The 15,610-nt window shown below is 44.3% G+C and overlaps 1 protein-coding gene across 1 annotated transcript; it reads left to right on the forward strand.

Moving 5' to 3' along the window:
• Nucleotides 1-4,613: 4,613 nt before the first annotated feature.
• CAVIN2 (caveolae associated protein 2) lies at nucleotides 4,614-14,908 on the forward strand. The gene is made up of 2 exons (XM_010115473.2): nucleotides 4,614-5,081; nucleotides 12,320-14,908. The coding sequence occupies exons 1-2, from the start codon at nucleotides 4,689-4,691 to the stop codon at nucleotides 13,112-13,114; spliced, it is 1,188 nt and encodes a 395-aa protein (XP_010113775.2). The 5' UTR covers nucleotides 4,614-4,688; the 3' UTR covers nucleotides 13,115-14,908.
• Nucleotides 14,909-15,610: the final 702 nt, after the last annotated feature.

Here is a 15,610-nt window from a genome sequence, read left to right on the forward strand (position 1 = left end):
CAGTGGAGCAGGAAGGGATGGTCTCTGCCTGGAGCCTCTTCCAGCTGGTGCCTCACCCATAGTCTCTCTCCGCTTCCCAAAGGCTCGTGCTGCCAGTGCACCGAGGATGCTGCTGCTCCATCCTCCTTCGATGGCTCCCTTCTCAGCAACCTCTCCCTCTCCCAGTAGAAATCCCAGGGCCCTCACGCTGCCCAGATCCCAATCCACCTCATACACAGGTGGTGGGTTTCCACTTGCTCCCCTCATGCTAAATATTCTGCGTAGCTGTCACGCTGCGTGCAGCCTCCCATGTTGTCTCCCTCGCCCCGGGAGCTGTGAAGCAGTAAGAGATATCTCCTCTCCAGCCCAGTGCTTGCTCCTATATGCAAAACACCACATCACATCTGATATCTTCTCAAAATGTAAATAATGGTAACTATTGCTAAACGAGAGTCTGCTCATAATTCACTATGTTTACTGGCATCTATCGGCAGGGCTGGGTCAGTTGTACTGGTCCAAACTGGTTGCTCAGTGCCAAAGACAATGCAGTAAATCAGTCACTGTTTCTCTAATCCATTATGTTTCTTCTCTAATGCTTTTACAGCGCAACACAAACCGGGTGCTGCTGCTGAGACTGGCTCTTAACAGACATACAATTTTATTCTAAGAAAACATCAAAAGGCGTTACGGGTTGATGGACTATTTTCTCTGTGCTGTGCCAGGGTAAGGAGCAGCCTGTGGCCGAGGTGGGGAAATGCCTTCTGCTGGGACACAGCCCAACAGCACTTTTAGCCTCACTGCCTAATAACACAAAACCTGCTCAATCACCGTGCATGTTTAACGAACCAGCCAGTCTGGCCTCCATTTCCCCAGAAGCTTTTGGCCAGTTTCAAACAACCCTGGCTGAAAGGCAGAGGCTCCCACGGTATGACAAATGTCACCGCGACAGAAGGAGCAGATCGACGGGAGGGAAGTGTTACTGTGACCCAAGACCGGCCCTCAGAGAAACCCTCCAGCAAGAGGCAACCAAGTTTCCCGTCTTCAGCCGCTCACTGGCTGCAGATGCCACTGGTCCCTGTGCCAGAAGATGCAGCATGGCCTCTCCCATCCTGTATGTATTCTCTTTTCTCCCCTGGGAGCAGATATGAGCCCCCTCGAGGCACCCTTCCTCCCTTGCTGGGCTCCCCTCCCATAGCCTTTCTCATCAACCAGCTCTCCCCCTACCTGCGTTCGCGCAGTTGGATGGCCTCATGCCATACCTTTAAAGTCAGTGGGAGCTTGGACATGAAATTCAATAAGCTGAGAATGACCTGTACGGTCTCTGTCGTTCTTCCTTCCCCTATTAATTCCCCTCTCCTTCCTTTCCTGTCATATTGGTTTGCCTATTACTCCACGCCTAATAAATTAACTGTAATGCTCCAGCATCAAACATTTATTATCCTTAGCACCACGTGACTAACGAGTGAGTTAACCTCCAGTTTCTGTCCGTATAACTCACACACATTGATTTTACATGAAAAGAACTCTTGACTTACATTGGATGACCCTGATAAATTTAATCTCTTTAATGCTGCTTCTTTCTAAATAAACGTAAAATGTTTTCCTCTAGAAAGTTTCGCACTGGTAAAACCTGCATTGCAACTTGGCCAAAAAACCTCCTCCACTACCCTGCCAAATTAATCAATAAAGCAAAAAAAAAAAAAACCACCCTAAATCTGCACAAAAAGTCTCAGATTCCTCCAAGTGCCAGCAGCTCGGTCAGCCTGACAGCGTTGTTACAAAGGTGACAGGTAATCAGAGCTGACAGCCGGTGTCAAAACCCACAGCTGGGAGAGGTACCGGTTTGGGACCATCTTACTCCTGGTCTCATTACCTGCCCTTTCCCCGCGGCATCACCTCAGGGCCAGTGACCCAAGTGGCAAGGCTGTGCAGGGAGCACATGGGCAACGCGGCACATCCCAAGCCACAGGGACTCCAAGGAATCCTCTGCGGTGGGTGCCAACAGGTCTTGCAGCTACATCAATGCCGCTGTCCCTGGCTTTGCTTTGCCGGCTCAGAGGAATAACTGGGAAACCACACTTGGGATTTTGTGCTGGCTATCATGGCGTGTTGCAGCTTTTCCCTAGCATGCACGCAGGGCTGGGAGTTTTAACACTCAAAAACTTGCAGAACCTTTGCAGAAGGCTCATAACAGGAGTCAGGAGAGTGTTTATTTTGATTACAAAGATAGTGTGCCTATCTCCTCCATCATGCATATGTGTCACATACAGTAGAAGGCTGATGCAGAATGGCTCGGGGAGAAAGGCTCCAAAGTGCAAGCCAGAGATGAGCTCGGAAGACAGCTTGTCCAGCAGCCAGGACCACAGCCAGGCCAGGGCTTTGCCACAGCAAATTATTTTCCAATAATTTTGGAAAAAAAAAAAAAAAAGTTATTTCGCCACAGGGAAGATACGTAGCTGCACATGGACAGAGTTGGGTTTCTTCCATGGGGAAAGGGAGAGGAAGGAGGATTGGAGCTGAAATGGAGACAGGGAGGAGAGCTGGGTGTGCTGTTCCTCTGGCTTTGCAAGGGACAAGGCTGCCAGGAGAGCAAAAGCCACGAGCGGTGCTGCTGCAGGCAGCAGGGCCGGCAGCAGCGTGTGCTGCCTCTGATACAAACCATGACCGGTTTGAACTCCTGCCCTTCTCCCCACCCACCCACACACCGATAGTGCGTTAGACCCCGCCAGAGCAACGTTAGTCACTGCTCTCTGCAAAAATGCCTCCTCCTTGCCCAGGCTCCAAGGTCCCAGCCGAAAAAAAAAAAAAAAGGAGAGAGCACAGAAGCAAGCTGGGCAGGACCCTGTACTGAGAGGGGCAGATACCGGCAGCCCTTTGGAAATACGAAGGGCATACCAGGTAGTGCTGCCAGGGAGAGCCAGCGGAAACAGAAGGTTTTTGTTTAGGTTGCTCCCTTTAAAATATGTCCACTCCCCTCTGCCTGCATATTTTACAGCGTCGGCATACTTTCCTTGTTGACATCTCTGGCAGGCTCCATGATTTTTTTCATAAGTGAACTCACTCACCAAATGCATTTTTCAAGCTCTCACAACTTGAGAAAGAGAAGTTGCAGCCTGAAAAAAAGCAAGGACGAAAAAATCAGGTACTAACAGTAATGCTGCTGAACATTCAGGGACTCAAACATGCGGTGATTGAAACGGCTAACTCATTTGCATTATTCTTAAGTCATTAATTTTTATTCCTTCTCATAGTAAAATGATTCAAATAGTTTCTGTGTACAAAAAGAAAGGGTGAGGATCCATTTGGACTCCAAATAGATGTTTTTACAGGATGCAGGAAAATCATGGAGTAATTATATATACCCAAGTATTAGAAAATATTGTATTTCAGCTACCCAAGTATTAGAATTCTATATACCCAAGTATTAGAAACATCTGCGCTGCAGCAAGAAGTCCTGTTACCAGGCAAATGTCAAGAACAGAAGATAAAAAGAAATTGACTGTGCTTGAGAACGTCAGCATACGGATGAGCAACCCAAGTCTGTGGAACTTTGTAATATCTTCCCTGACGATAACAGCTTTGGATCAGACCTGGGAACAGTTATGGACTATTCTAAATAAACAGTTTCATATTTCTTCACGCTAGGTAGTAGTTCCTTTTGGTGCCTCGCAAAAGCTTGAAAACACTACCCCTCTGCCACCACACCCAGTTTATCGCTATTCCCCCAAACCGGTTGTTCTAACCCTATGATTTTTTACCGAAGAAACGCTGGACAGTCCAGCCAGGATCTGCCCAGCTAATCTCCACATCGCGGGCGCTGAATCAAATCTCCCAGCACTCCTTCCACCCAGCGAGCACCGCATGCAATGCCAGAATTTTTTAAAGTAAGAATAAAACCAAGGATAGGATAGGAGCAGATCATCATCACATAAATTATTATTAAAAATTATTATTTTTACTATTATTATTAGAAGGATTTAAATTATTATTATAAAAAAACATTCTCCGTGTTGCATGGAGTGCTTGCTGTGTGGAAGGAGTGGAGGGAGATTTGATTCACCGCGTGTGAATATATTACGAGTATGTCAGTTATTATGGCAGTTATTATACCTCATTATCAATATATTAATATTATATAAGAATAACTATGCCAACTAATAAGATATCGCTATACATAATTATGATATATTGCCAGAACATATTAATATTAATGTATTGTTGTAATAATCGTTAATTGATTGTAATAAATTTTTTTTTATGTTAGTTTAACCCCTTCAGATTAAGCCACGGGCTTTAACTCCCACCCACACCCACAAACTCTCCCGGACCACCACCTCCACTCCCCTCTCCCCATTTCCCAGCCCCTTCTCCGGCAGCCGTTGGGGTTTTTTCCTCCCGGCGCCCCCGCCCCCCGCCCCCGCCGTCTCCCATCCCCAGCCACCATTTCGCGGTTATCTCCTGCCATCTACTGATGCTTTGTGAGGAGGCGACTGTTGCCGTTGGCTAAGCGTGGGGCGAGAATACACCCATTGCTTTTTTAAAAAGAGGGGGTGAGATGGGATGGGGGGAGCCACCGCGGGCCCGCCCCAGGCCCCGTCCCGGGCGGCCTCCGGCCTGGGGCGGGCTCAGCCCGAAACCTCCCCGGGGGAGGGGGCAGGCTCAGGCCTTAAGAGCAGCGGCGGCCTCCGCCGTCCCATCCCGGCACAGCCATGGGGGAAGCGGCGGGAGGCAGCGCTGTCCCCCCGCTACCGCCCTCGGAGGCGGTCGGGGGGCAGGTGAACGCTTTGACCGTCCTGGCCTTGTTGGAGAAACTGGTATCGATGTTGGAAGCGGTGGAAGGGCAACAGCGGCAGATGGAGCAGAGGCAGCGGGGTTTGGAAGGGGCGGTGCGGGGTATCCAGGGAGACCTGGGGAAATTGTGCCGCAGCCACGGGGCGACGGGGGAAGCGGTGGAGAAGCTGCTGGAAAAGTCGCGGAAGGTGTGCGCCCATACCCGCGCCGTGCGGGAGCGGCTGGAGAGGCAATGCGACCAGGTGCGACGCCTGGAGCAGCACCACGCCCAGCTGCTCCGGCGGGATCGCTTCAAGGTGCTCATCTTCCAGGTGAGAGGCCCCACGGACACCCCCTGCACCCCATGTCCCCCCCTCACCCGGACACACCGAGCTGAACTTGAGGGATGAGCCCCTTTTCTGCTAACTCGAGCAAGCATGGGGAAAGAGGCGACTTGCTAACTCTTTGCAAACTTGGGGGAAAAAAGGCTGTCTTTTGGCTAACTTTGCCAAGTTGGGAGGAAAACGTGCTTTCAGCAAACTTGGGGGAAAAGCAGTCTTTTTACTAACTCCTAGCAAACCTGGGGAAAGAGCTGTCTTTTTTTTGCTAACTCTTGGCAAGCTTGAGGAAAACGCCCTTTTTTTTTTTTTTTTTTTGGCTAACTCTTAGCAAACGCGGGGAAAGAGCCCTTTTCTCACTAACTTTTAGCAAACTGGGGAAGAAGCCCTCTTTTACTCTTGGCAAACTTGGAGAAAGAGCTCTCTTAGCAAACCTGAGGAAAGAGACCTAGTTTTGCTAACTGTTAGCAAACTTAGGAAAGAGGCACTTTTTATTCTCAGCAAACTTATGCAAAGAGCCATCTTTTAGTAACTTAGCATATGCGGGGAAAGAGTTGTTTTGTTATGTGTTGGGGTTCTTTTAAGCAAACTTGTAAAACCATTTTTATCAGCAAACTTGAGAAAAGAGCCCCTTTTTCTTAGCACTGCCCCTAAAAACTGCCCTTTCATCTGCCCTCAGAAGCATGAGAGGTGCAGTGTTGCAGCTCCCTGTCACACTCGGCCTCACGCCCCACTTTGCTCCTCAGGCTGTTCCGGCTCATTCAGGGATGAGCTAAAAATTCAGCTAAAAACTCAGCTTTCTGGGAGTCCATCCAGTGATAGCGGCAGTTTGCATATTTTCCCCTTTTTAAGCAATGGTCTGGACAGAACACAGTGTGAGCATTAACTAAACACAGGACGTGACTTTTACATCTTTTAAAAACAAAACAAAACAAAAACCTCGACAACCCACGGGGGAAGGAAGGAAAGTGGGCATGGGGATGGAGCAGCCACAGGTCGGGCCCATCAGCTCCTCAGGGTAAACTTGTCAGCTGCATGTTACATCTGTCAGTAGCTAACTCTACACCTTGGGTTCTTGGGGTTTTTTTTTTCTGTTTAAACAAACCCAAAACAACAGAGCAGAACTTGATTTTAAAAGCTGGCAAGCCTGGTTAATGTACAGGTGCTTCCCCCAGAAAGGAAGCCCCCACCTCCCTGCTCATTGTTCTCCCAAATTACTCTCCACGCTTGTCAAGCCAGAAGAGGAGGAGCTGTGGCATGTACCAAGCCCAGTGGTTTCCACCCTAGAAGGAATGTGGAAATTACTCCAGGGACTGGGTAAATTAAAAGACACATGTTCTCTGGACTTCTCCAAGTAATTTAAGATCTGTTACTCTAAGTCAAAACATTGCCATCTCCCAGGCCATATTAGCTAGTGACTCATTCCTGCCTCCAGGTTCAGTCCTAGACCTTGAACATTTCCCATGGGGAGCGTGCACCAGCTTGGCCTGTGGGAAGATAATTTTGTGGCATTTCTGCTACCTGTGAGTGTGAGAATTAAGGCCTTGCTATTGCAACTACAGCATCTTCCTTCAGAGAACCCAAATTTTAGCTTTTTAAGATGACCCTGTGTAGAAGAAAGACAAAAACAGAGCTGTGTATGGGCAGTTAGGGTTGCCTCAGCTGGGGATCAACATTTCTGCTGGCTAGTGGCAGTGACTTGCAGGCACTGTGTAAAAGCACTGGTAAAACTCACCAAGAAGGGTTTGAAGCATAACGTAGCATCCCCACAAGGGAGGGCTGGCTTGGCTTTGTTTCCTGACACTAAATAGCGTTGCAAAGCGAACACCTGTTTAAACCTCTGAGCCGTCTTTTAACACTGGGTGCACAAACCCAAAGCAAACAAGACAGGTCCCAGAACAACAGCTAAAGAAAATCCACTGCTTGTCCACTGCCCATCACTGTGGTGGTACCTTTGGACAGGAGGCCTGCTCTTCATTGCTTTTACAAGGATTTAGTTGACTGTGTTGCCGCCTCTCACTGGAAAATATGTTGCTGTGGCGGAGGGGAGATGAATTTAACTGATCCCGAGCTCATGCAGATGAAGAACACAAGCCTTAAAAAAAGAAACACTGCAGTTAAATTCAGTAAAAAAATTTCAGCTGTCAGCTGGGAATTGCTCCGGACACTGGCCTGTCTGGAAAGCCAGGGTGGCCAGCAGAGCTTCCCAAGGTGTGGGAGAGTGGCCAAGGCAGGCAGGGCAGGGCTTTCTCTGTCAGAGCCTAGGAGGAGATGGGATTTTCCACTCAGGAAGCGGCTGCACCCAGAGGGATGGCAAGTGCTCACGAGGCTGTGCCCACATGCCTGCTGCCAGCCTGGGCAGGCACCTTACCTGTGTGCCCACCTCCTCAAAATCTCCCGTGGGGTCTCCTTACAAGGTGGAGGTGGGATGACTTGGTAGTCAGGAAGGCCACCACCTTGCTAGGATAATTGTACAGAGGGAAGAGAACAGAGGGCGGGCTGGGTTTCTGTACTGCCCTGAGCAGGAATCCATGGAAAAACAATTGCAGGAAGAAGAAGTCGCAGTAATGAACTCATATTGATGCCAGATTTCTGTAAAAACAAAAGGGAAATAAGAGACTTCTCTTCAGTTGGAGGGTTCTTCTTTTCCACTGAAAAAAAACCCAATCCCAAACTTCACACAGCATGTTTCTCATTAGGACCCGCTTTTCCAGCTTAGGAAGACAGCTGGGTATGAAAATAAAGTTACAAATTTGTCATTCAGTTCTGCACTCACCATATACCTCAAACTCGCCGATACTTGGTGGGAGCACCAAGCATAGTCAAAACACATGACTGAGTCCAGCTCTGCATTTTATGAAACTGTGCTGCCACTCGCCAGCATCAGCTTTCCCTCTGCGTACACGCTGAGAATGAACTGCATTTAGAGAAGTTCAGCTATTTACATATTTTCCATTAAAATGCTCTTAGTTTTCTCTCCCTAGACTGTCTGCATTGTTCCTAGTTTACATATATTTCTTTAATTGGTGACACATTTTAATGGACCTCCACTCCAAGCATTTGGGGATGCAAAAGTTATTACAAATGCCACAAGTGACACAGCAATTTAGCAAAACACTGAAGTGACTGTTTTAAAAATCCTTATTAAGCTTTGGCATTGTTCCCCTCTATTTTGTTCTTGCCACATGACCAGCTTTTTGGTTCTGGTTTGGTGGGGGTTTTGTTTGCTATTTTAGCTGCAGAAGCAAAATGCCAGATAGAAAAGGCTCATGTTTAATTTTTCAATTAAATGCCATGTTTACTAGTGAATAGGAGAGATATAAAATAAGTAAAAATTACAGCTCGGGGTCAAGCACGCTGATACTCAAGCCCCTTTCAGACGCTGCTCTTGGTACATGCTTCATTCTGAAATGAAGCAAGAGGGCGGCACAGGAAATGAGCCACTCGGTTGTATCTTGTTGTTTGAGTCACTGCAATAATCTTTTGAAAAAGCAATGTCAAACTCAAAAATGAACAAGTGAGAGGAAACAGAAGAATTACCAAACCAATAATGCTATTATTTAACCACTAAATTTCCCACTGGAGCCTTGCAGGTAGAATACTCTTATATGGATTAATGACAATATCTCACAGGGCTTGATCCAGCTGTGCTATGGGTGGTCTGGGGCGGGGGTGGGGGGACGACGACAGTGCAGCCAAACCCACAACAGACTCCCAAAACACCCCAAGCTGGCACAGGACATACAAATGGGCAGTTGGCAATTTCCTCCTCCTTGCCTGCAGTCCCAGCCTGCTCCCTCCCCATGGTGACACCAGGTCTGAAGAGCTTTTATTTGTCTGAAGGAAAGTAGGTGGAGCTATAGCCTGTTTTTAGAACGATTTGTCATCTTTTGACCTATTTTGTGTAGCAAAACAAGTTTTAGACTAGTACTCATTTAGGCATATAACAGCATCTACAGAGTACAGAGGAGCCTGGACTGCTGTAAGCAAAGGAAAATACCATCTCCCCTTCTTGAGGGCCATGGCCTCTTACCACAAATCTAACAAAAATCCAACCCAAAGCAGACCAGTTTCCCTTAGGCAGCATCAGAGATTCAGCACTCCCAAGTAAATTAACGACCTGTTCACTCAGGCCGTCCTGTTTTGTAGTATGCTGTTATGGATCTTCCTCTCTGGTAAAAGCTAGGGTTGAGATTATGACCTACAGAAGGCTCCCAAGAATGGCTAATCAAAGCCAGGGAAGGCACTGATTTTAACTTTGCAAGTATTACTAGTATTAGCAAGAGTTGTTTTTCACAGAGAACTTGCACAAGGCCAGTCAGCTCCTCTATGGAAAAATAAAATTCAGAGCTAGCTACCTACAGTCAAGCTCATCTGAGAAAATGCAAGTGCTGTTTTTGAACACGGATGTTGAAAATAAAAAGATGTATTGCTTTCTCAGAATTTTAGATTAGGTCAAGAAGAAAAGATCAACGTTCTACTTTTTTTGGCATGGAAAATAGTTACGCAGTTTGTAACGGTTGGCATTTTTCAGTGTATTGTTCTCGTCTTCCTAAATGAAATACCAGACTGCTTGAAAAATGTATCAAAACAAAATATGTGTCATATAAACTTGTTAGACCAAGAAGTTACCAACAGCTCACTTATAACATGTTATCAGTAACTACATTTGAAATAGAAATGTCTGCTCCACCACAGAGCGTTCCTACTATACCACCTTTGTATTTCCAAAGCATTTTATTTAATTTATTTTCATTTGCATTTTAGTATTTCCTGTAATCCTACGGTCTTTTAGAAACAGGAGGTAGGAAAGCACGTCATTCCCATTTCACAAGCAGAGTAATAGATGCCCAGAGGCTGGTGTTTTCCAGGGCCATGCAGGAAGCTTAAACAGTGAGGTGATTTCTTGAATGCCAGTACTGTCTGATAGCCAGAGACCACCTAGGACCTCCTATTAATTGAATCATTAGCACATTATTATGTAGTATATATTTGTTTGGGTTTTTTTTCTTTATATTTATGGATAGTTTGACAGTCTCACTTCTACTCAGTCACAAATTTGATAAAAATTGAAATAAAATCTATGTCTGTATTTTCCCAGAGACTGCATGCAGTTCTTCAGTTTAACGTGAGTACTGCAGACATAGAACTCAGCTGACCTTGAGGAGAGCCACACAGGCCCATCTCTGGCTCAGACTGCACTGTGATCAATCTCACACGACACCACTTTCCTAGATTAAACACTTTAAAAGTTACAGCCTATCTTTACTCATTAAAATCAGAGTTTTCTATGCCATTCAGGCACTTAAACCTGCATGTTCAGATGTTTAAAACTGTATGTGATTACCTAGGCTTGGAAAAAATGCAAAGACACATAAATTATGCTTTATACTGAGTTCTTGTGCTCTAGGGAATAATTTAACAACTGCACCCACTCGTGTTATCTGCATTTCATTAACTGCAGTGGAGAGAAAATATAAATGTTTGTACTGCAGTTACAGCTGTTTTCACTTAAAGCCCGTGCTGCTTTTCTTTGTTTTGTTATCTTGGTCACTGTTGCCGATAGTTGCAACAACATTTTATGTGCTGGGAGAAGAGAGCTGGCTTTATTAGATGTTCCACTGCAGGCAAAGGGCTTGGAAAGCTTCCTCTGTGCCAGTGTGTCCGACTGAGGCCACTGGTCCAGGAAGGTGTGCAGACATCGTAGAAGCAAAGCACATACACACTGTCAAACAGCCATCCATTCTTTCATACTTTTCATTTTTCTGTCCTTGGGGGATACTCATCAACACACCTGAATCACAGTCTATATGGACTATTTTGTTTTTAAAGACAACCATGTACAAAGCACTGTGGTATATTCATAAAGACATCCTTATACAGTCTTGACAGCAAATTTAACTCGAGCCACTTTTCTCTCCAGTGATCACAACTGTATGCTCAGTCCTGAAATAATGAGCATGAACTTCAAAGTGTATGTGGCCTTTTTTCCCCTTAACTGTACACTCAGGCCCACTAGGGACAGATCTGAGACTATTACAACCATTTCACTCAGCACTTACTGCTTCTCGTATCTGAAGATAAATAAGGGCAGGGGGGGAAGGATTAAAAAAAATCTTTCCAATCCGTAACACTAAGTGATATTCCATGTACTCCGTCTGAAAGTGATAAAAAAGGTAATGAATACAGAACATGCAGATCTAAGGCGTAACAACTCTGAAAGGAAAAGGGAGTGTGCAAGGAGCCTCCTTTTCTTTGCATGGGCAGATGCCTCCAAAACCTGCAGAACAGAGTGTTCGTTGTGCAGCCTCTGAACGGCTCCGGGTTGCAGGGCTGCTGTGCTCGGTACTCACAGAGGTCCCTCGTTACAAGTTGCAGCTTCTGCCCTGGTTCAGCCTGTTTTGTTTTCAGATACCTATTTCTTTCCATGCCCTTTCTTGGTTTTGTTTCTAAAAAGCAATCATTTTCCTGATAGCTAGAAGTGACTACTAGTGTTTTCTATGCGGTGTAATGCCTGTTTATTTTTGTAGGCCTTAAACATTTTTTTTTCATTTTTCAAGGAGTTGCCCTGTCTGTATTTTTAAAATTGACCAATTTACCAACCAAATTTACCTTTTTTTTTTTTTTTCCTGCAAATTATTGTAAAATAGCATCTTGGACTGCATGGCTTCTCAGTACCAACAATCCACTTTTAACAGCAGCATACATTTCTCTGAAATACAGTGAGAGTGCCAGTTGTATTTGCATCTAAGGTACCCCTCAGACACACCCAGCATCTCTGCAGCGATATTCCCAATCTTTGGCAAGAGAAACTGAAAGCTCTGGGGGTTATGTGACTTCTGTAGGTGTATGCAGGGGTCTGTAGCACAACCTCCTTAGCCACCATCCCATCCCTTCTCCCCAGGGATAGGTGTACAACTTCACAGCTCAACTCTTTAATAAGAATATCTAATTTAAATGACAACAGGATTTCCATTCTGTATACATTCCAAATCACTCTGAAAGAGAAATCCTACAGCTGACAGCTCATTAGTCTTAAACTGTACCAGATAATGGTTCAGTAGGCTTTGAGTGGCTTGTTACTGGTTAAATATACTGAAACAACAGGAAACGTTCAGCATCCTTCATCTCATTGTGGGGGAAAAATAAAAAGTAATTGTTCAGGGTTGTGCTCTGTTTGTTAAATCTGTGTCCTGTGAACTATGAAACTCAAATATTGTCAATTCTTTCAGGAGGAAAATGAGATCCCTGCCAGTGTTTTCGCAAAAGAACCTGTTCCCAGCATTACAGAAGGAAAAGAGGAGCCTGTGGATGAGAACAAAACACTGGAAGAAACCTTGCACACAGTGGAGTTAGGTTCAGATGATGAAATGTTTCGCGAGGAAGATGATGTGGATGACAGTGCAGAGGAGAAAACAGAAGAATCAAGAGCTGAGAAAATTAAAAGATCCAGCCTCAAGAAGGTAGACAGCCTCAAGAAAGCATTTTCCCGCCAAAACATCGAGAAGAAGATGAACAAGATCAGCACAAAAATTGTCTCACCTGAACGGAGAGAAAAGATCAAGAAATCACTTACTGTACATCATCAGAAATCCTCCTCTTCAAAAAGTTCAGCTTTCAAAGTATCTCCGCTCACCTTCAATGTGAAGAAAGTCCGTGAAGGAGAAAGCCCTGCTGAAGCTGAGGAGAGACCAACAGAAACTACAAGCAACAATCAAGCTGAGAATGAGGATGAAGTGTCCTTCACCGACATGCACTCGGATATGACACCTACCACATCACTGACCGAGGAGGGCAAAGCCGTAGCTGACTCTCTAGAGAAGGAAACCAGAATGGAAGGGAACACCATGACAAACAACAACATCGAGCTGTCCATTGTTGAAGATGATGAAGAGTATGCGATGCCTCCTGAAGTTTCTAGCCAGAAACTGTATGATGAAAGAAACAACCCAGTCAGCGGGGAAACAGAACAATCTGACGAAGAAACGACCCAAGCAGCTGTCCTGCAGATAGACCAAACAGCGTAATCAACCCGAGCCTTCCTTTGCCTTCCAGATATGCACAGTTTTACTTAGGCGAGTAACTGGTTTCTGCTACACAGGCAGAAGTAGGGATTCAGTTTCTTCCATCTTTTTCTCTACAGCAGTAATTTATTGCATAGTGTTGGAACACAGAGTGAACCAGGTCAATGACACAGCCTACAACATGCTCCATTTTAGGCCGAGTCAGTGGTGTTTACTAATTTAGAGATGCTGTCAGCTGGCGTAAGATACCAGCAGGAAAAGAATATGCCTAGCAGAAGCAAGCTAGTCAGCTGGCTTTCTTATAGTTAGGTCAGAGGAATGCGTGGAGAGTAGTCAAAAACCTGTGTCTGTTCTCTTTTCTTCTCTGTCAGTATTTCACAGCCCTGTGAGTAGTTTTGTATGTAAATGTACAAATACCAATTAGAACATTTGATTTTGGTTTCCTCGCTATGCTCCGTGAATACTAACAGCCTCAGTGACTGTGCATACACATATAGTTTGTTTGAGGCTTTGCTCCACAATGCTGTAAGACTAACAGAGCAGAGTACTTAGAGGGCAAGGCTGCTAAGTTGGTTCCATCCATTTCAGTGGGGGAAAGATTTTTGCCAGTAGTCTCTCGCTATTCACTTAGAAGAAATGACTGTGTTTAAGTGGAAACAAAAAGCTGTTTTGCAAGCTACCAGAGTTACGGAAGTACATTAGTGACAGGCATGAATGTGTGATCAGTTACTGTACCTTTAAGGGATCAGAAATTGAAAAGAAAAAAAAAAAATAGAAGGAATTTGATAGAAACATGGAGATTGAAGAAAGTATGAAGTGCTATGAAATGTTAAAAAAGCAAAAATAAAACCCCACAATATTAAATCTATACTCCAAGCTTAAAGAATATATACTCAGATAACACTAAATAATTAATTCTTAGTCTTTATAGCAATATACTATCAAACTTTGCACTTGCACAACTTTGTATCTCAGAGTATTTTGAAAATAGCATAATTTATCTTTTTACAAATTATTTCATATATAGAGCTATATCTACACAGAAGAGTTAGATAATTACAGGGATGTAAGGACAATTTTTTCAAAAAGGTGAAATACTCTTTTAGGCACGTCTAAAGGGAACAACGTGTTATGGACTGAACTTCATGGCAGGGATGAGTTTACATAAGCGTGAGTCTGCAGAGCCACAGGATTTGATTGTCTGCTAATAACTTTCATCAAACCACCTACCTGCTCTCAAAATTACACGTCTGTAATTTTTCAAAATTCATTGAATACGAGAGGTTACAGGGTAGTTTGTTCACTATGAACATTCATTCCTGCCACTTAACAAAGGTAAGGGGGAAGGGAGGAAAGGGAAGCACAATACCCACAACAGTTACCTTACATCCTTGTTTGTTTATGCAGTGGGTTATTTTTATTTTATATATATATTAAAAATTCTACTGATACTTAACATTGCACTAAAAGGTTGCTTCCTTCAACTTGTATTTAGAATCACAAATTATGTGGGAAATAGAAACTAGAGCAAAAATACCATTATGAAATGATTAACAGATATTACTCCACAAGGGTAATATTTGTAACCAGTAAATCACACTGGAAGTTAGTCAATAAGAGCTTAATTACTAGTAAGAGTTAAGCTCTTAAGTGTATGGTATCATATAGGAGATACTGTTTGTAAGAAAAATCATGGCATAACTCGTGCAGCTATATTTTTATTTCATATTAACTACAGTTGATTTCAATCATTTTTACTTGTAACTAACTACAAATAAAAGCATAACGTAAAACACAGCCATGTCAGTCTTTGGGAGAAGCAGTCGGAGAAGCTGGCAAAGATGAAATGTGAAGGTCAAGCAGTTATTACTTCAGTTCATGTCCCCGTTCTACCTATACCATTTTCTTTCACATCCTCTGCTGTTATTTAGCAATGCAAACATCAGCGCTTTGCTTTCCAGACACTTGTCAGATCCCTAGCCCATCTGAATGTAGTCAGGCACTTTCATAATCTGCTAGCTCCATATGCATTTTTAATTGGACCCCAGCATACTTCTAATACTTTAAATAGTCCTGAAAGCATATTTATATTGAAGTGTATATTCTGTTTATGCACACAGATAAACTCATGTCTTCTGGAGTGCCACATAGTCTTTAGCAGGCTTAGTTTTACTGACAGACCAAAGAATGCACGTTTAACCTTTATGTAACAGCTGTCAACTTCCCACAGCCACCAAGCGCTAACCAGGAACCTCAGCATCATGTTTACATTTTGCTTTCAGATATGCCTGGTTTGTTTGTTCTGCTAAGCTTTAATTCAAACAATACCCCTGGCCATGCTTTATCCAGTTTCAGAGATGCTGAAACGAATCCCATGCACAGTGCTGTAAGAGCATTACAGCGCTAGCCAGTAAAACCATTGGAAAGGCAGATACTGAGCATCTGTGAGAACTAATTCAAATACCCAATGCAGGATACACTACACACACAGCCATCAGT

This window comes from Chlamydotis macqueenii, chromosome 6 (genome assembly GCF_036417535.1).
Source record: "Chlamydotis macqueenii isolate bChlMac1 chromosome 6, bChlMac1.mat, whole genome shotgun sequence".
Taxonomy (NCBI): domain Eukaryota; kingdom Metazoa; phylum Chordata; class Aves; order Otidiformes; family Otididae; genus Chlamydotis; species Chlamydotis macqueenii.

Bases quoted from the DNA above. Each gene is read 5' to 3' on its own strand.
- CAVIN2 (XM_010115473.2), top strand. From the start codon at position 4,689: ATGGGGGAAGCGGCGGGAGGCAGCGCTGTCCCCCCGCTACCGCCCTCG. The intron at 5,082-12,319 runs GTGAGAGGCCCC...CAATTCTTTCAG, and splicing joins TCAAGGTGCTCATCTTCCAG to GAGGAAAATGAGATCCCTGC.